Here is a 20,493-nt window from a genome sequence, read left to right as displayed (position 1 = left end):
TGAATTTTACACAAATGATAATATTATATTATGTAACATCAATGGAAGTAAGAACTACATAAATACGGTTTTTATTATCCTTCACTCATTAAATACAATATGACAAATGAGGTTTTCCTGATAATACCTATCTACTTATGATTATGAACAGTCCATACAAAAACGTACCTACACATAATTATCAAGCATTTTCTTTCAAAACAGCAATTAAAAACTAGTAGGTATGATGAGCTCTTCACAATGGGCAGCGTTGGCCCAACATAATATGATCGTCAACGTTTGCCGCCATGACGGCGATTATGAGTAAACTGCAATGATGGCCGATCATAGATTCTTAGGCCCTCTACACTATCGTGATTGCCTTTATTCGGCCAACGCTGCCCAATTCCCATTGTGTACTGGGCCCATAAGTCTGATCAATCAACACTCAACACACGGAAAGTGCCAGGCATGCCCGCGTATTCTTCACTAAATTTTTTTGACGATCTACGAGTTTCGTCTGTCGATGCTGTATTCATTTCACGGAGGTAGTCTCTGAATCCTTTAGTAGATAACTCCTCTATCCAATCCTCTGAAAGATAATACTTAAGAGAATGTAACTAATCATTGAAAATAATAGCTGTTCGATAATAATTGTTTCATAAAAGCTGCATCTCCATATTTTTACAAAAACAATTTGATGATTTTTATGTTTTTTTATATAATTTGACTTCAAGTGGGCTAAAAATCTGTATTTGAAATATGCTCTGTATTTTGAATATTTTGTCATAGGTTACTCGTCATAATATTATAAAACCAGAATCTAGATAAACCCTTGTGGATACAGCACTAGTTATATAACTAGTGATTATAAATTTATAAAGAATAGAAAAAATTCGATCACGAGGCGGGACTCGAACCCGCATCCTTCGCGCCATTCCGGGGCGGATGCCTAACCAACTCAGCCACTCGTGACCCGCCTGAGCAATCGAATTTAATCTATTCTTTCAGTTTTATGTGTCTTAAGGCACACACCGCGCGCCATCTATTGAGATGATTTAACAACCATCTCAACCAATATGAAGCACTTTTCAGTGAATACAATATTGTAACGATGGAACACGACCTTTTGCTGAATTTATATTTTTTGGTTTTTATGGCATTCAAATGCTTTATAAATATAAATTTATAAAGAATAGAAAAAATTCGATCACGAGGCGGGACTCGAACCCGCATCCTTCGCGCCATTCCGGGGCGGATGCCTAACCAACTCAGCCACTCGTGACCCGCCTGAGCAATCGAATTTAATCTATTCTTTCAGTTTTATGTGTCTTAAGGCACACACCGCGCGCCATCTATTGAGATGATTTAACAACCATCTCAACCAATATGAAGCACTTTTCACTTTTCGCGGTGTGTGCCTTAAGACACATAAAACTGAAAGAATAGATTAAATTCGATTGCTCAGGCGGGTCACGAGTGGCTGAGTTGGTTAGGCATCCGCCCCGGAATGGCGCGAAGGATGCGGGTTCGAGTCCCGCCTCGTGATCGAATTTTTTCTATTCTTTATAAATTTATATTTATAAAGCATTTGAATGCCATAAAAACCAAAAAATATAAATTCAGCAAAAGGTCGTGTTCCATCGTTACAATATTGTATTCACTGAAAAGTGCTTCATATTGGTTGAGATGGTTGTTAAATCATCTCAATAGATGGCGCGCGGTGTGTGCCTTAAGACACATAAAACTGAAAGAATAGATTAAATTCGATTGCTCAGGCGGGTCACGAGTGGCTGAGTTGGTTAGGCATCCGCCCCGGAATGGCGCGAAGGATGCGGGTTCGAGTCCCGCCTCGTGATCGAATTTTTTCTATTCTTTATAAATTTATATTTATAAAGCATTTGAATGCCATAAAAACCAAAAAATATAAATTCAGCAAAAGGTCGTGTTCCATCGTTACAATATTGTATTCACTGAAAAGTGCTTCATATTGGTTGAGATGGTTGTTAAATCATCTCAATAGATGGCGCGCGGTGTGTGCCTTAAGACACATAAAACTGAAAGAATAGATTAAATTCGATTGCTCAGGCGGGTCACGAGTGGCTGAGTTGGTTAGGCATCCGCCCCGGAATGGCGCGAAGGATGCGGGTTCGAGTCCCGCCTCGTGATCGAATTTTTTCTATTCTTTATAAATTTATATTTATAAAGCATTTGAATGCCATAAAAACCAAAAAATATAAATTCAGCAAAAGGTCGTGTTCCATCGTTACAATATTGTATTCACTGAAAAGTGCTTCATATTGGTTGAGATGGTTGTTAAATCATCTCAATAGATGGCGCGCGGTGTGTGCCTTAAGACACATAAAACTGAAAGAATAGATTAAATTCGATTGCTCAGGCGGGTCACGAGTGGCTGAGTTGGTTAGGCATCCGCCCCGGAATGGCGCGAAGGATGCGGGTTCGAGTCCCGCCTCGTGATCGAATTTTTTCTATTCTTTATAAATTTATATTTATAAAGCATTTGAATGCCATAAAAACCAAAAAATATAAATTCAACTAGTGATTAACTAAATATTAATAATTATTTATTTATTTATTTATATTATGAATGTTTAATTACCTTGAATCTCTCTTATTGATTTCTCATCACCACCAAATTCACAAGGTATTATTTCTTTTCCTAAAACATCGTGTAAATCATCCCAAGTCTTGTATATGTGGATGCGGTCAACGATCTTTGGTTTGAGGATTTGTTTCAATATTGACACGAAGATGTCAACGATTTTTGATGTTGAGAGGATGTGAATTCCCAATATTTTCATGCCGTATGCTTCCTATGAATTTAAACGAAACAATATGTTATTTATAAGTATCAAATCTCGCTATGAAAAGTTACTTCCTAACCTATAGATAATAAAAGAAGAAGGTAAAATTTGTTTCAATTCCATAAACACGTTTTATTTTATATATAAAAAAAATGATAGACACAAAGTTTTCCATACAAAGATTAGCTACTCAATATTAGTTAAACACACAATACGTACCATATAGAGAGTAAGACTTTGCTTGAGTTCTAAAACATTTAATTTTTGAATAGTTTCCAATAAATTGGTGATTTTTAAGAAGTCTATTACAATGTGATATCCAAAAGCAAAGTCACATTGCTTAGCATACTCAGCTATCTGAAACATAATGTTGGAAATCATAAATAAACAAAACTATTGTGATGTTGAGGTCAAATCCTAAAGAACAATATTCCTTCATTCCTTCAACAATTATGAATGAAGAAGTAAGTCTATATGAGACTAAATTCGGTAAAAATGTAACATTGATATACCAGAACTTTGGAAATGGCTATAAGTTACGTTTTATCAAGAAAATAAAACTATATGCGAGAGAAATAGGGGAAAAGCGAATGTATAGATGTCACGTGATAGTGACGAGTACACGCAAACAAAGTATGGAATGCAATCGCTTACAAAAAGCTATAATAGGTACCTAATACCTATATAATAATTTGTGTCTGACTTAATACCATGATCTCATTTTTTGTTCATGAATACTTTTGAAGTGAAACTTTTTTATCGGGGTTGGAAAAAAATTTAGTGTAACATTTTTTCGTTACGCGTGACATTTTTCCGTTACGCGCCATCTTTTTCTTATCCCTACCACGCGTGATTCGACGTATTTCTGTAAAGTTGCATATAGTAAATATTTTTTTGAAAAATAAGGTCTGATAAAGAAGTTTCACTTCTTACGTGTGTACACTAGTACACGCATATATTTTTTTTAAGTAAGGAAGCTAACGTAATCTTAATATATATATATATAAATCTCGTGTCACAATGTTTGTCCTCATTGACTCCTAAACCACTCAACCGATTATAATAAAATTCGCACACCATGTGCAGTTCGATCCAACTTGAGAGATAGGATAGTTTAAATCTCAAATCGTTTTAGAGAAAGCGGGCGAAGCCGCGGGCGGTAAGCTAGTAAATAATAATATCTTTCAACTATTTTACTACATAATCATTGCACATAATATTATCTATTTAATTATGTAGGAAAATTATGAAAAATTGGTAATTTCCAAGATACGAACTTTAGATAAAGTTTCTTGTTACTTAATTATATTATCATGTGAACTTTTTAGTTACAACATTGTTCAATTGTTGGGTCAAATTGCATCAGACGTTTTTGTTTTTCGCAAGACACAGCATCATCATCATACACGCACGAGTCTATACAGGGTATAATCGTTAAGTGTGCACAGGCGATTATTCCGTAACTATTACAGATATCAAAAAACTTTAAACTGATATCGAAAGAATTTAACCTAATGAGTAAAATGGCCATAATAAATTTTTAAAAATAAAACGAGAAATATCTAAAAAATTAACTTGAAACCCTCCCATACATTTTGTATGAGATACGAATATCCCATGTACATGGGTTGATCCAAAAGTAATGATAATCAATATTAAACAAGGTCATTACAGTTATAATAATTATGTAGTTCTCTAGATAGTCTTTTAACTAGAAAATATACTTCAATATTTTTTTTCCTAAACTTAAAAAAAAAACTTTGACTTCATCCACAAAAACTCCTTCAAGCGGCCATCACTTCGCTGTCGTCTTAAAATAATTTATTGCTAAGAAAGTGTTTCTTGTGCCGAGGAAAGAGATAAAAGTAAATAGGAGCTAGATCTAAAAAATAGGGTAGGTGTTCAAGCATTTGGAATGCCGATTTTTTAATGGCAGCCATCGCAACTGACGCTTTGTGATCTGATGCGTTGTCTTGGTGAAACAGCGTTCAGGTCCGCAGTTTGCCATGTCTCTTTTCCTTACTAACCTACCGCAATCTTTTAATTTGGTCTGTTTAGTAAGAGCCCAATAAAGTGGCTACCTTTTTAAAATATTCTTTGCTAAAATTGCTTTAATCTAACCTATCTACTGATTTTCACTTTGAATTTCTTCATCGTCACTTTGGAAGCTCGCATCCAGGACATTGATTGTTTTTTGGTTTCAGCATAAACATGGTGAACTCGGGTAACGTCCATGACCACAAAACGTGACAAAAAATTATCCTGATATCATTAAAAATTTAGAAATTTACCCTCTACATGTCGAATCGTTGTTTCTTCTTTTCGTCGGGAAACATTCTGGCACGCACGGTTCACATTCAAATTAATGTAAATAATTGGAAACGTGGCCTGTTCATATGATTTTTTTGTGATTACTAAGTGAATACATGAGCAAGCAAAAAACATTTATTTTATATTTTTATGTGCATAGGAAATACCCAATTATCATTACTTTTGGATCAACCTAGTACATTTAATATGAAAGATTTTAGCTTTTTCTTTCTTTTTTTGGTTTTCTGCTTTAATTACTTCGCAAATTTGAAGGGAAGTTCATTTAGAAACTGTAAATAGAGCTCCTCATTGTATTGCACAATGAGGACATCACTTCGAAAATCTGCTATGAATACAAAATGTATGGGAAATAAAATGTATGGGAGCGTTTAATGTAACATTTTTGGATATTTCTCGTTTTATTTTTAAAAATTTATTATGGCCATTTTACTCATTTGGTTAAGTACTTTCGATATCAGTTTAAAGTTTTTTGGTATCTGCAATAGTTACGGAATAATCGCTTGTGCACACTTAACGATTACACCCTGTATATACGCCTTTTCGTGGTAAACAGTTTTTTGTTAATGTGTGTGTGTGCGTTTGTGTGTGTGTAACTGTATTTTTTACTACGAATAAAGAACAATAATTATATTCTAATCATCGTCCTTGTTAGTTAGTTAACATTTGCCCATCTTTAAGGGTTTAGGATATAAAATGCAAGGTTTTTGAAGTGAAACTTCTCTAAACGCGTTCAGAATGAAATTTCATGGTCGCGTCATGGCAATGCCGTCACGCCATGATGTAAGGCGATGATTTGGTATCTTTGAATCTTGCCAAAGAAGTTTCACTTCTGACGCGTGTGCTAAGCACACATGCTCTTTTGTTAATACTTACGATATAGGAATATTTAAAATTGCTTGATATCTGCGACGCGTCTTTGAAGTGGTCCCAAATCTTATACAAAAATACTCTATGATGGTCCTTTGTTAATTTTGGCAGGATTACAAGGGATCTGAATGAACAGAAAATAAAGAAAATATTAAGCTATTGCATAGCTTCTATCGCGGGCCTTGAGCGCGGGGACAGAAATTCCGTAACGAAAAACCTCATGCTCCCCACTCCGGCGGGCTCGGAGGTGTAGCTTGAAGGCATGCTAAGCAATAGCTTTACCGCGGCCGCGGCAGTCCCCGAGTGCCACACGTCTTTTTTTTATTTTTCATTATACTTTAAAGTTAATATGTTATGTTAGTAAATTATGATTATATTTTATTAAAATAAGATGTTTTTGTAGCTCTTATTTCTCACCTAACAGTACCTACTTACAACAAAAAGTTCTGCATCGTTATGATCGTTTTTATTTGTGTGCTTCTGTTGAAAAATAAATTGTATAACAATTGAAATAACCACAAAATTATTTTTAACAGATTTACTGATTATTATCAGCATGGCATGTAACTGATAATATGGCATGTAATTAATATGTTCATAACCGTTCTATTAACTAATCTTCTCCGTTAGCATATTAATGTATTTACGATATTTATCTAGTTTTGAGTCCAAAGGATCTGTGTTCTCTGACGTCAAAACCCAAACGATAAAAATCTTCGGATGACGTAGAACATAATAATATATCTAGTTGAATAATTAATTTGAACGTTGTTGTATTACAATCGTGTGAAGCCCTTGTGAGTTCACTCTCACACGATACGAATCTTTAATGAAATAATGATGTTAATAGATATAAGAATCATTAATGAACTATGTACTTTTTAACCTGTTAATTACAGATGTACTTCATTAAGCCTTGTATCGAGCAAACCCAAATCATTTTTTTATTTCAAAGTTTAACCTTATTTTATTTAACAGGTTAAAAGTTTAAAAATTATAGGTTTAAAGTGACCGAAAAGTAACTACTTACTTACTAATAAAAACCATAAAAGTTAATGTACATATGATTTTTGTTTTCTTATTTTTTCATATTAAACATAGGGTAAAGAAATAATAAATAAATAATAAATAAAGATTTCTAATCCTATTTAAATAAGTCTCGGTTTTCCATTAGGTACTTGTAAGAGCCCGACAGTCTGAGACATTCTAAGCTGAGGTTTGTGGTACAGAGGAGGCCCTTACTTATCTTAGTAAGTCGATTTAGTTCACCCACGTGTGATTTATGTATTTATAGTACCTAGATAATAAGACTAACAGCGAGATATACCACAAATGAAAAAAGTGTTCACAAAAAACCAAGAACAACATGAAATGCTCCATTGAGTTAATAAAAACTCTTTTCATATAAGAAACAAAAATATTTAACCTCCTCTGAAATCATTATACCCTCGATAGCAACTAAAACTTTCAGAAGAACCATAGCAAAGTGAACTTACGATACTTCAAAAGTATGGCCGAAATCCTTTCTAACGTCCCAGTCTTGGAAATTTTCCGGTAACAAAGTTCTGTATGTGCACATTTTGTCCAATTGTTTCTTCGCTCGTTCCACTGAACCTTTGGAGGTGAGTATTGTCATCTTTATGTAGGCATCACCTGGATATGTTTATAGAAAAGTGTTTTAGTTGGGTTTATGGTACAAGCTTAAGTCTGTCTAGATGGTGAAGCGTAATAAGGGAAAAATTGTGAATGTATCTATGTATTGGTGAAATTTTTCAGTTGGGCTTTATGATATACCCTTTAGTTTGGCTGGATGGAAATGCGTGATATATTATAATAAGAAAAATTAAAGTAGATTAATACACGTAGAGACTATTTAGTATTTACTTAAAGTACGTATCTAGTAGTAAACCTGTAAGTTTAATAGTAAGTATATAAATTATAGTATTTTGTTCTAGTTCTAACAATATAAGTGAAGTCCCATGTCCTCTAGTGGGGTAAGGGGCAGATGCATGATACATCTGTTTCACTGATCGACTTTCTTTAGGGACAAGTAGGTGATCACTGATCAGCCTTCTGTGTCCTGCCAGACCGAGACATTATTATTTTTTTCTTCGTCTCCACCGGGAATCGAAACTAGGACCCCTCGGTGTTAGGCTCACGCGTACCAAGGAGGCGGTCAAACGATATAAATAGTACCTATTTACGAAGTGTGTGATAAAATAGTGTCATACTACTGTAGTTTAAGGTTGTTGTTGTTATGTTGTTTTATAGCTTTAAAATTTGAACATGGTGTTCCGTGTTTTGGTCAAGGTGTAGGTATATTTTATGGTTGTTAATTATATGCAAAAATATATAGAAGTAAAATAATAATTACTGTTTACGTGTTCTTTTAACAATCGACAAGCAACCTTCAATACTTTTAATTACATGTTATTTATTATCTTTATTTAATTATATTTTAGTTAACTACATAATTTATAAAAATAATAAAGAACATTATGAATAAAAAACATGTTTAGTAAAGTCAAATTGGCAATTTTATGTATTTGTCATCTCTATTTCGTGAAAATGTATAATATGTATATTGGTGAAAATTAAGTGAAATTAACGTTTAAAATATTGAAACTACAGATTGAAACTTATGTTATTATAACAATCATGTGGTAATGAATTTAGATAATATTTCAACCGTCGAAGTATATAAATAATATCAGCTACATTCTATACTAGGTAGAGCCTGTGACTTCACCCGCGTAGTACCCGCGAAAAATAACAAGGAAATTAATGAAAGGAGAAATAAAGAAAAAGGTAATAATGTAACTAGGTACTTGTATTAAGTAATATTATTGACCTAAAACTAAAACGTTATAGAGATCAGCTGCCTTCTGTTTAATAAAATTAATCAGGCATGATCAATAGGTAACATTCGTGCTATCAATCATAATATTGCATTCAACCGTTCCAAAACAAAAGACAGACTTACTGAAATCCTTTCTTCTAAAATGCGGCTGCTCCTGTATCCAATCCCTTAATATTTTCACCACTTGCTCTATTTCACCGGGTTTCGATAAATTGACTCTTTGACACGCGACATCCACAGAATTCGTACGGAGGTGCAAAATTTTATTTACCGGAACGTAATCCATGATCAGTTATGTCTAGCACCAATGGAGTAATAAAACATACTAATCGTGATCCCCGTACATTTTAATATATGTGTAACTAAAATCTATTTAAACTAATGTCGCTATGTAGACTGTAGGAACATCATTATTATAATATTAAGTGAAAATTTAGAATCACATAGGTATTTATAATTCGTTTAAAAACACGCGTGAATACACAGTTTTTTTGTGAATTAATGATGGCTAATATTGACGTACTGTCTTGTTTGATGTAGCTTTGGTCCAATGAATATGTGACAAATATCGTATCATAGCACACAAAAACATGCTCTACCGAAGAACAAATTGAGAATTAATATTATAATGGTATTATGTGTACGATTTTTTTTAATAAAGACAAATTAAAGAACTCACAATACAAACAATAACCACTTACAGGAACTTCAATAGAGAAAGAAATGCATTTTTAGTAGTTAAAAACTCGAACTCTAGAAGTCACGAAACTATAGTACCTACCGGAATATACATACCAAGTATGTTATTTTCACAACAAATAATTCTAATAAGTGCTAATTTTATTTATAAGTAATCGTACTACAACTAAACAATTAATAATTATCATATTCGTATGTATGTAGTTGTTCTATATTAAAATATAGGTAATTTTTTATGTTTTTATAATATTTTTTTTTTATTGGTAATAGGGAAGCGCTTGACCACGATCTCGCCTGATGTTAAGCTGATATGCGGTCTAAGATGGAACGCGCTTCCCTAGAAGGTACCTGTTCACTCTACGCTTGAAGACCCCCATATTGTACTCGTCGGGGAACACAGACTCAGGAAGCATGTAACAATGATAACTTTTTTGTTAAAGTTTCATTCATACTCAAACAATTTCTGATGGCTTGATCCATATTTTATCGACGAAAGACAAATAAAACATTCTTGAACAATAATTTCAAGGAGCGAACCATTTATTGAAAAAGGTTGCAAGAAAAATTAATATTTTCGGGAGCATGTCGCGCAGGGATATTTTGATAAATTGTTCGAGAATAAAAAGTTATAGGAGATAAAGAACAAGCACTACTATAAAAATAGAAAATAATTATATTTATTATTAAAAATAAAACTCAGAAAAAGTTTTAGTAAGTAGTTCAACTTTTACTTTTTTCTCCCTTATTAGCTAAATTAAAGTCAGGATTTTTGTTCCAAATGCTATGTATTTTGGTCCCTGCAAGCTATTTCAATAAATTTTCTAAAAAATATGATTACTTATGCGAATCATATTTGCAGACTATCTAAACATAAAATAACGAGGTTTTATTTGAGTACGAGTAATATTTTTAAAATTGTAGTCATTAGTATTTTCTTAAAATATTACAGAATGTAGAGCAGGGAGTAACTCAATCGCATACATAGGTACAAAATAATGAATTTTTTTAGTATTATAAAACATTATTATAAATACCCATATAAAATACTAGCTTTCCACCCGCGGCTTCGCCCACGCAGTCAAAGGAAAACCCGCATAGTTCCCGTTCCCGTGGGATTTCCGGGATGAAACCTATCCTGTGTCCCGGGGTAAAAAGTAGCCTATGTCCTTTCTCAAAATATCTCTATAACCAATTTCATGCAAATTGGTTCAGTAGTTAAGGCGTGATTGAGTAACAGATAGACTGACAGAGTTATACTTTCGTATTTATAATATTAAGTAGGTATGGATTATATGTTAGAATAACAAGCAGATTAATTGTTAGGAACAATCTCTTAATCCCACATCCAAACGCGTTGAAAACATCGTCAAACAATATACGTGAGGTGCTGAAAATTAATTCGGGTTTATTCGGGAACCCTTATTCCCAGAATTGTTTAAGTATTTAATCACATTAAATTGCCATTTATCACCTATATCTTTGTGGAAATGCGTGTAATATATTAGATAGAAAATATTACTGAATCATTATTTTCATCAAAACCTTTATGTTAACACTAGCTGTGCTCCGATGTTTTACCCGCAGTGCTCCGCTCCTCTTGGTCATAGCGAGATGATATATATAGCCTATAGCCTTCCTCAATAAATGGGCTATCTAACACCGAAAGAATTTTTCAAATCGGAACAGTAGTTCCCGATATTAGCGCGTTCAAACAAACAAACTCTTCAGCTTTATAATATTAGTATAGATTAGTAGGTATGTATTATCTCAATCTTCTTAAAAAGAGTATGGTGCGAATTTGAGAATTATCGTATATTCAAGAAATGTTTATTATTATATAATAACATCTTACATAATGTAAACTATTATTAAATCATAACACAGATCATTAATCAACCATACACACACAGACATATAGATTGATGCGACATTAATCAACTGAGTATACTTCATTGATATTTATTATACAAGAATAAATTTAATCTATGTTTAAAAAGCTTTAAAAACTGAAGTAAAAATTGAAAATCAATTAAACTATAGGCTAACAAATTAAATCAAGTGAAAGTAAAAATGGTCAAGGAGACATAATATTAGAGACATAATTATAAGATTTTTCGTAATTGAATTAAAAAAAATTGTCTGCTAACATTTTAATTAACTTATCAAAAACATAAATTACCGGATAAAATTGGATACATCATCATCATCATCATTAATCAGTAATTACATAACATATTATAAATAGCTATATTCAATTTCTATGTCAAGATGAGACACAAAGTTCATGGTTTTAGTTGACATCGTAATTTAATGGCCCTTTTTCACAATAGGCGTTGGGCAAGTAGAGGCAATCACGATAGAGCAGAAGGCCTAAATGATCGGCTGTCATTGTAGATTTTGATTCATAATCACTGTAAAGCGCGTCACACACGGTGAAGATACTAAGTATAATAATATTAACACTGACACAAAATTTCGGGTCATTTGTAACAGGATGTCGGTTCTACAGGGGTCTTAGTACGCAATGACAAAAAGAAAAATGATGGTCATAACGCTGATACCGGATACCTTAAGATACTGTAATATTTTATATTAGAGAATCTTAACATAAAATATTATAGTTTCTTCACCGTGTGTGACGCGCTTAATGACGGCAAACATCCACCATCATTTTTTGGGCCAACAATATCAATTGTGAAGAGGGCCCAAAGGAAATAAGATTATAATCAATCTACACTCAAAACTCGGAAAGTTCCAGGCATTCCAGCGTAATCTTCATTAAACTTATATGTCGGTCGACAAGCTTCGTCTGTACCAGCTGTGTATATTTCACGAAGGTATGCTGTGAATTCCTCTGAAGATAATTCTTCGACCCAGTCCGCTGAAAATGAAAATCGATGATTTAAGCAAAATTTTTTTCTTTGTGATGAGTTTTAAATAGTATAAATAGATGGCCTATACGATATTTGACCACCTCCTTGGTACAGTGGTTGGCGCGTGAGTTCAGAACCGAAGGGTCCTGAGTTCGATTCCCGGTGGAGACGATAAAAATGTCTCGGTCTGGCAGGACACAGAAGGCTGATAACCTACTTGTCTCTAATGAAAATCGATCAGTGAAACAGATGCATAATAATGATAATGCTTCTGCCCCTTGCCCCACTAGGGTTCTTGCCACACTAGATATATGGGAGTTCACTTTTGCGATATTTGCTAAAAAGTTACAAATCACTCAATAAGACATTAGTTCCACATTCACAGTAGATAATAGATACTTATTAATTAAATTTATATTGATTTAGTAGACACGTAGAATTTCATTTTATCAAGCGGCACGTTTCGCATCTACATGTATTTGCATCATCTATTCTGGACCCATCAAATTTTGATTTAGTATTATGAATTGTATAACTATGAATTTATCAATGGACAGAAGAGACTTCTACTGTGTATTTGAACAATTGTTATTTTTTCTAAGTCTCTACACTCTACAGGTGATTGAACTTCATTGCGTATCCATTTTTTACCGTAACACTGAGAATAAGCATACACGAGTAGGTAATATATTATTACATAGAGCCCGCGGCTTCACTCACACACGGACGTCCTAATGCTAATGATCTCAATTATAATTTGTATCTGTATTCAATATTTATACAGACCCGATTATATGTTTTTTGAATTATTATTATACTTTTTTAAATATTTGTATTTGTTTTTGAAGTGGAACTTGTTTAGGTACGTCAGAGTACAAGATCGCGTCATGGCAATGCGGTCACGTCATGTACGTGCGACGAGTAGGCGACGATTTTGGTATCTTTGAATCCTGCCAAAGAAGTTTCACTTCTGACACGTGTGCTAATCACACACGCTCTTTTTTATTAGATACATCATCTAATATATTATTCTACTTATTATTTTCAATTTGATCCTGCCGATGCCTTAATTAATTTTAATAGTCTTTTTTATTAATTTCGATAGATTTATTCTAAATTAATACATAATATTAAAATGCCTATAATTACAGAATTAAAAAATAGATTAAATATTCGAATGTTGTTTGCTTTGTTATTACTTTTTATCGTACTTGACTAACTGGTTTTAATCAACGTTTGATTGAAATCAGGGCCGATCACATTTTTTACATTAGGTATAAAAATAATAATATTATGTACGACACTCTGATAGAAAACATATACCTATTGGACCATAACACAACACAAGCGAAAGCTTAGTATGGGTTCAGATCGTGCTGTACGTGAAATTTATCCTGAAATATTTATATCTAATACCCAATCATTTTCAGGATTAGATACTTATATAATTACTAGCGGTCCGCCCCGGCTTCGCCCGTAGTACATATTTCGCAATAAAAAGTAGCCTATGTCCTTTCTCGGGTATCAAAATATCTCCATGCCAAATTTCATGCAAATTGGTTCAGTAGTTTAGGCGTGATTGAGTAACAGACAGACAGACAGAGTTACTTTCGCATTTATAATATTAGTATGGATATTTTTTTTTATAGGGAAGCGCTTGACCACAATCTCGCCTGATGTTAAGCTAAGATGTGGTCTAAGATGGAACGCGCTTCCCTAGAAGGTACCTGTTCACTCTACGCTTATATCAATTAACTGTAAATTTTTTTTGTGTTCATAAATATCTGAGTTTAATTTACTTGACAACAAAATTTTGTAGTATAACTAGCATTGTTATTAAATAAGCCTATTTTATTTTTGATGATGATATTATTATAATAAAAGTTAGAGCAACTAAATTTATTCACTTTTACTGCCTGAACGAACTTGCCAAGTTACGAGCCGAAGACTGTAATCCACATAATTATTAAAATTACGATTTTGTCTTACCGTGTAGTTCTTTGATAGATTTCTCATCTCCTCCAAAGTCTTTGGGCAAAACGTCTTTCCCTATGACGTCATGTAGCTCTTCCCAGTTCTTATAAACGTGAATACGGCTAACGATCTTCGGTTTGAGAAATTGTTTCAGGATTGCTATAAAGGCATCGATTAGCTTTGATGTTGATATGCAGTGAATGCCTTGTATCTTCATGCCATAGGCTACCTATAATGAACAATTTTATAATATAATAACTTTTACGGTTTGTTACGTTGTATGTCATCATCATAATTTTACCAGGGAAATGGAGTAAATTCTACTGTACCTATCTCATATGGTACGATTGCTTTTTTAGCCTCCTCTTATTTCAGGGATTTTTATATTATTCATTTATATTCAATCATATCATCTATAAATTTATTGTTTAGGTAGTTGTTTGACAACCGATATAAACCTATTAAAAAAAGCTTATTTAAATTGAATGGCTTTTGTGAAGAGGTCCTAATTTTTTAATAATAATTAATGGCTCTATAATTTGCAATTTATCTGTTAAATAATAATATGATAATATAGCTCTTATCATATTATTTCACAGAAAATTATCCTTCAAACTGCCAGCAGTTACCCAGGTAACTACGACTATGTGCAAACAAAAATTTATAAATCTTTTAAATAGCAAATTGTTTAATGTTATGATTATTTTTATGAACATGTGTACCTCATCATTTTTTATACCATCTATTATTATTCCTTCATTCACATGCCTTCTCTAATAAATTTTTTGTTCAACTCTTAATATAATTTGCGCTAATTGTTCATGTCAACTTAATTGTAGGTACCTACTTGTTTTCTTAATATCAAAGGATTGCTTCCGCTTCCTATATAACTATTATGAATAATTTTGTATTTTAAATTAATTACATAATATTGTTATTTCGAATTTTATTCATCACAGTTTTTACGGCCGGTTGCAAAGCTTCACCGACCATCGTACGTCAGTCGCGCTTGTCATATCTATATTTAATAATTAATTAAAAAATATCCTGTTCGGGATTTTCCCAGTCAACCCATTTTTAATACATTTTTTAGTACACTAAATTTATTATAAAATTGGTCTCATTCGACTTATATTCGGATCTTAGACCATAATATGGAAATACGCGTACGTATGGTCGGTCTAGCTATGAAAGGTTTTATGAATTTCCATACATATGACAAGCGAGACTGACGTGCGCAATGATGGTCGGTGAAGATCTGCAACCGGCCTACATCTGTCTTTTACCGACGACAAAATCAAAATTTCTGAAAATTGAGACTAGGCAAGAAAATATTATAAGTAGATAATTAAAATGCTCAACAATATTCTCAAAAGTAAATATTTTCCTAATCACTAATTTATTCCGAAATAATACTTACTATGAATGTTGTAATAACTTGTTTCAATTCTACCGGATTCAATTTGGACAACAAATCCATCAGATTTATTTCCGAAAAGTCTATCGTCAAATGAATTCCGGCTACATAGTCAGTTGCCTTCTCGTATTCAGCAATCTGCAACAAAAAGAATAGGTTATTATTATAATTCTAATCTATACAGGCAAAAATTCTTAAAACTTTATTTTTAGCTTCAATATTGATTGTAGATCACGCCCCAAGGATTCTTTAAATAAATATGTTCAATGTACAGTTTTGACTTTCCTACGATATAATTATATGCATGGATTATGAACGAACTAGTTAGTCTTTTTTCAAATAATGGTGCGTTAAATGCTTTTAATTTTCAACAAAAACACGTTTATTTGTACAATGTTTAAGGTCGCCTGGTTAAATAATTTCCTGTCACGAATTTGTTTTTAATTGTTTGAATCAGAGTCAAAACAACAGCGTGTTGTTACATTACACCACCACCACAGTACAGAAAATGAACAAAGATATCTGTGTCTATATTTTAGGAACTATTTTATGTTAAAAAAAGCTTCAGATGTGTTTCACGTATTTCACGACGCGACGTGAAATATAAGAGCAAATAATACGGATAATATACTCTCATCCCCAAAATTAGCCACTGACTGAGCTGGTTGTATCCACATGTATTTTGTTATTACCCTTAGCTATCCCATCTTACCCTCACTTCCCCATTGCGTTTCTATAGGTATTGCTTTTTCTATTGTGCTTTTTCTATTGTGATTCTGTACTTTCTTGCTCTAAAAAAACACATTTTGCATTGGTGCTAAAATAGGTGTTTATCATAAAATATTATATAGAAAAAGAAGAAAAAATTGTACAAAACAATGTTTGATTTGTTCCACGTGTATGAAATACATAATGTTTTGCAAATTTAAGAACTAAATTGTAGATTAAACTGGGCATGAAGGCTTTACTGAAATAATTTGTAATAAAATCGGTTAAATGCGAATCTGACTCGCGACATTAAGAGGGCTTATTCAATTTAACGCAAGTCAAAATCTCCGCGATCTATTACGATAGATCGCGGCTTGCGCTATCCTTTTACTATGAACAGCATAAGTCCACAGGAGAGCGCCGAGCAACATGTCCTCTCTCTGGAAAGGCTCGCTGCCGACTGATTTTAATCGGGTCGCGCGCAGTGTTTTATAGTACTTTAAAAAAATTGTAGAAAAATAATAGAGGAACCTTAGTTGATTTTTTAAATTTTATCTTATAAGTAAGACGTTCTTTTATTGCAATATGTAAAAATAATATTAAACTAAGTCAAATATCTTGGTGAAAATAATCATTTTGTCGACTATAATTTCTAAAAAAAATTCACATTGTTCGGATTTTAATTTCGTAAGTTAGGAGTCCAAAATAAAAAAAATCTTTTAACTAACTATTTTAATAAGGATTTTTGCAGTTAGTTAAAAAAAATTGTGTGTTAGATCTGTCAGCGATTTCAGATATTTTTAGCTTCGAAATTGACACTAAAAGCGAAATCAAGTAATCATCGGCTCAGTTACCTTGATGGTATTCACAAATACTGTATTAATTGAAAAAACTCTTAACTAACTATATAGACAATAAAATTTCCTAAAATTATTAGTAATTCATATGTTTGTAAGATAAGTGGTTGATGGACAATCTGGTTTGAAAAATCACATATTTGAGCCAAACAGCGCACGGACCGCGTACACGGCCTTAAGAGTTCCGTACATCGATACCTTCTGCAAAATAAGTCACACATTCAGTTTATGGTTTCACCAACCGTTGCTTAACTTTATTTTTTTATTTTAATATAGGTAGTAGGTAGCTACAGAAATATTATAGGTATATCTTTGAAAATTTGAACTGTCTAACTCACACGGGTCATAGGATATAGCCTAGTGATGAACTTACGGACAGACAGGGAGCAAAGTCTGAGTAATAGAGCCCGTATTACATTAGGGAACCCTATAAACTTTGTATATATTATAGATTATAAAATAACTGGGAAACACGATGACGCCAAGGTTACGACTGGTTCCGGTGAATGACTTCTTATTTTTTATGGCTAATTATTTATATAGATTATTATATTATAACAAGATAATTAATAAATACCTATTATACAATACTGACAAAGCAGTTTATATTAAAAATAAAATATGTTATAATTTGCATTAATCCTCATGGAATTGCATTTAATTATGAAAAAAACTTTTTGTTGTCCTTCACTGTTATTTTTTTGTAGTTAAAATAATTTATCACGTTAATGTATTGCTGACCGGTTGGCTTGGTTGGCAGTGGCCCTGCCTTCCAAGCTAGAGGTCGTGGGTTCGATTTCCACCCGGGGCAAATATTTGTGTGATGAATGTTTGCTCTGTGTCTGGGTGTTAATTATCAGCTGATATAAGTATTTATTTAAAATAATTATATAATATATTGTATGTTTGTCAGCCATCTGGTTTCCATAACACAAGCGAAGGCTTAGTATGGGATCAGATCGTGCCATGTGTAAAAATTGTCCTGAAATGTATAAAATATTATTAATTTAACTAACGAAACTGTAGAGATATAAAATAAATAAATTTTATTTTAGAACATTTTGAAACTGTCTTCATATAAAATGTTGATATTATAGGTACTGTTATCACTTCCCCTAAGTGAAAATATGAGAAATGTTCAATTGTCAGTCCTACCTGAGAGCACACAAATTTTCATGAGAATCGGTCAAGCCATTTCGGAGGAGATTATGTTCAAACACACAAGAATTTTATATATAAGATATAAATACGGTACAATTAAAATAATATTTATGTATTAATATATTTATGTATTAACATAATAATTTATATAAGTACCTACTTACCATAAAAGTGTATTTAAAGAAATTAGTAATATTCGACAAATTTCGCACATCTCCCCACATCTTGGTAATAAAAACCCTTCGGTGATCTTTTGTAAGCCGTGGTAATATAACCGGAGTACTGTAAAATAGTCACGATTAAATAAACATAATATTTATAAGTATTAACTAATGAATTAATTATTATTGCTGTTAGGAACAAATAAAGACTAAGAATTTGATGATCTTTATAGGTAGGTAGTAGTTTCCACCACACAATATAGTGTCATAGAATAATAATAATTAGTAACTAGCGTTCAGTGTACACTGCAATATGCACTAATATTGTACTCTATTTCATGAAATTGAGATAAAAAATGACGATAGCAGATTTAAGCACACGGCTGAGCATCTACTGCTAGACAACTGCTAGTCAATTATAAAATAAATTATATCTGGAGCATAAATATTTTCAAACATACTAGACAGATAAAGGCATAGGATGTTTCAAAGATTACGAAAACGACCCCTGTATACCGTATTTCTGGAGAATAAAATATAGAAATAAGACATGTACAAAAAAATGGCTACTTACACAACTTCAAACATTTCTGTAAAGTCCTTCTTTATGTCGCTTATCGTAAAGTACTGCGGTAACAAGCTTCGTAAGGTACACATTTTGTCAATCATTTGTTTGGCGCGTTCTATCGATCCTTTTGATTGTACTAAAGTCATTTCTAAGTACCTTTTGCCTGTAAGTAATAATATAGAGTTAATACGAGTAAGTCACTATTAAATATATATAATATGTACGTTACTCTATATTAAAAATACTATATTATTCGAATTTAATAGAACATTAATAATTAATAATTATTATTAACATTACAATTATTGTACCTAGCACCTTCATGTTGGTACAACCTTAAAGGTTTTAATCATACTGAAAACTAATTTCACACTTCACTTCGTTAGGATATTATTTATATTGTTTTATATACTTGCAACCCTGCTAACAAACCCTTAGGATTTTTATTAGGATACAAAACAATACCACAACAATCCATACTATTCCATATTAATATTATAAATGCGAAAGTAACTCTGTCTGTCTGTCTGTTACTAAATCACGCCTAAACAACAGAACATATTTTCATGAAATTTGGTATGGAGATATATTGATACCCGAGAAAGGACGAAAATGACGCAATCCTGGAAATCCCACGGGAACTATGCGGGTTTTTCTTTGATAGCGCAGGCGAAGCCGCGGGCGGAAACCTAGTACTCTATATTATCTTAACACTGACTTTATATTAATAATGACTGAAGTAAATAATTTCAGGCCTACTTTAGATTAAATTGAATAATGTATGTATTTAAACTTACTAAAATCTCTTCGTTTGAAATGTTTTTGCTGTTGAACCCATTCCTTCAATATGTCAACTACCGCATCCATTTCTTCAGGCGTCTTCAGGTTAATTCTCTGTCTTGCCACATCCATAGAATCAGGATGCAGTTTCAAAACTTGTATTTTTGGTACAAAATCCATTTTTTTAATATATCATGCGACCGCCGACTAGATATATATTTTGGTTACTGTAAGTAGAAACAAGGTAATTTAATTTATATTAACCTTCATGGTCGTTTTTTAAGGAAAATATTGAATGTTATGTAAATACAATTATATCAGTAAAAAATGTTCTGATCAATGAATAGATATTCCTAAAGGAATGATAAAAAAAAATCATATTTATTGATTACCGACATAAAATACACACAGAAACAGAATAAAAGTAAAAAAA

The 20,493-nt window shown here is 32.4% G+C and overlaps 2 protein-coding genes across 2 annotated transcripts; both read right to left on the bottom strand.

Annotated features, from left to right (window-relative positions):
• On the bottom strand, positions 1-9,179 carry LOC123700156. Its single transcript, XM_045647291.1, has 6 exons — positions 8,986-9,179; positions 7,499-7,655; positions 6,009-6,126; positions 3,024-3,161; positions 2,600-2,813; positions 1-571 (listed from the first exon to the last, which is right to left on the bottom strand). Exons 1-6 carry the CDS (start codon positions 9,146-9,148, stop codon positions 417-419), a joined length of 945 nt encoding a protein of 314 aa, XP_045503247.1. The 5' UTR covers positions 9,149-9,179; the 3' UTR covers positions 1-416.
• Positions 9,180-12,113: 2,934 nt separating this feature from the next.
• On the bottom strand, positions 12,114-20,280 carry LOC123700333. The gene is made up of 6 exons (XM_045647516.1): positions 20,078-20,280; positions 19,287-19,443; positions 18,716-18,833; positions 15,829-15,963; positions 14,424-14,637; positions 12,114-12,442 (listed from the first exon to the last, which is right to left on the bottom strand). The coding sequence occupies exons 1-6, from the start codon at positions 20,238-20,240 to the stop codon at positions 12,288-12,290; spliced, it is 942 nt and encodes a 313-aa protein (XP_045503472.1). The 5' UTR covers positions 20,241-20,280; the 3' UTR covers positions 12,114-12,287.
• Positions 20,281-20,493: the final 213 nt, after the last annotated feature.

The sequence above is a fragment of the Colias croceus genome, chromosome 19, assembly GCF_905220415.1.
Source record: "Colias croceus chromosome 19, ilColCroc2.1".
NCBI classification, from domain to species: Eukaryota; Metazoa; Arthropoda; class Insecta; order Lepidoptera; family Pieridae; genus Colias; species Colias croceus.
The sequence above is the reverse complement of the archived record's forward strand: the minus strand, read 5'-3'. Positions and strand labels throughout refer to the sequence as shown.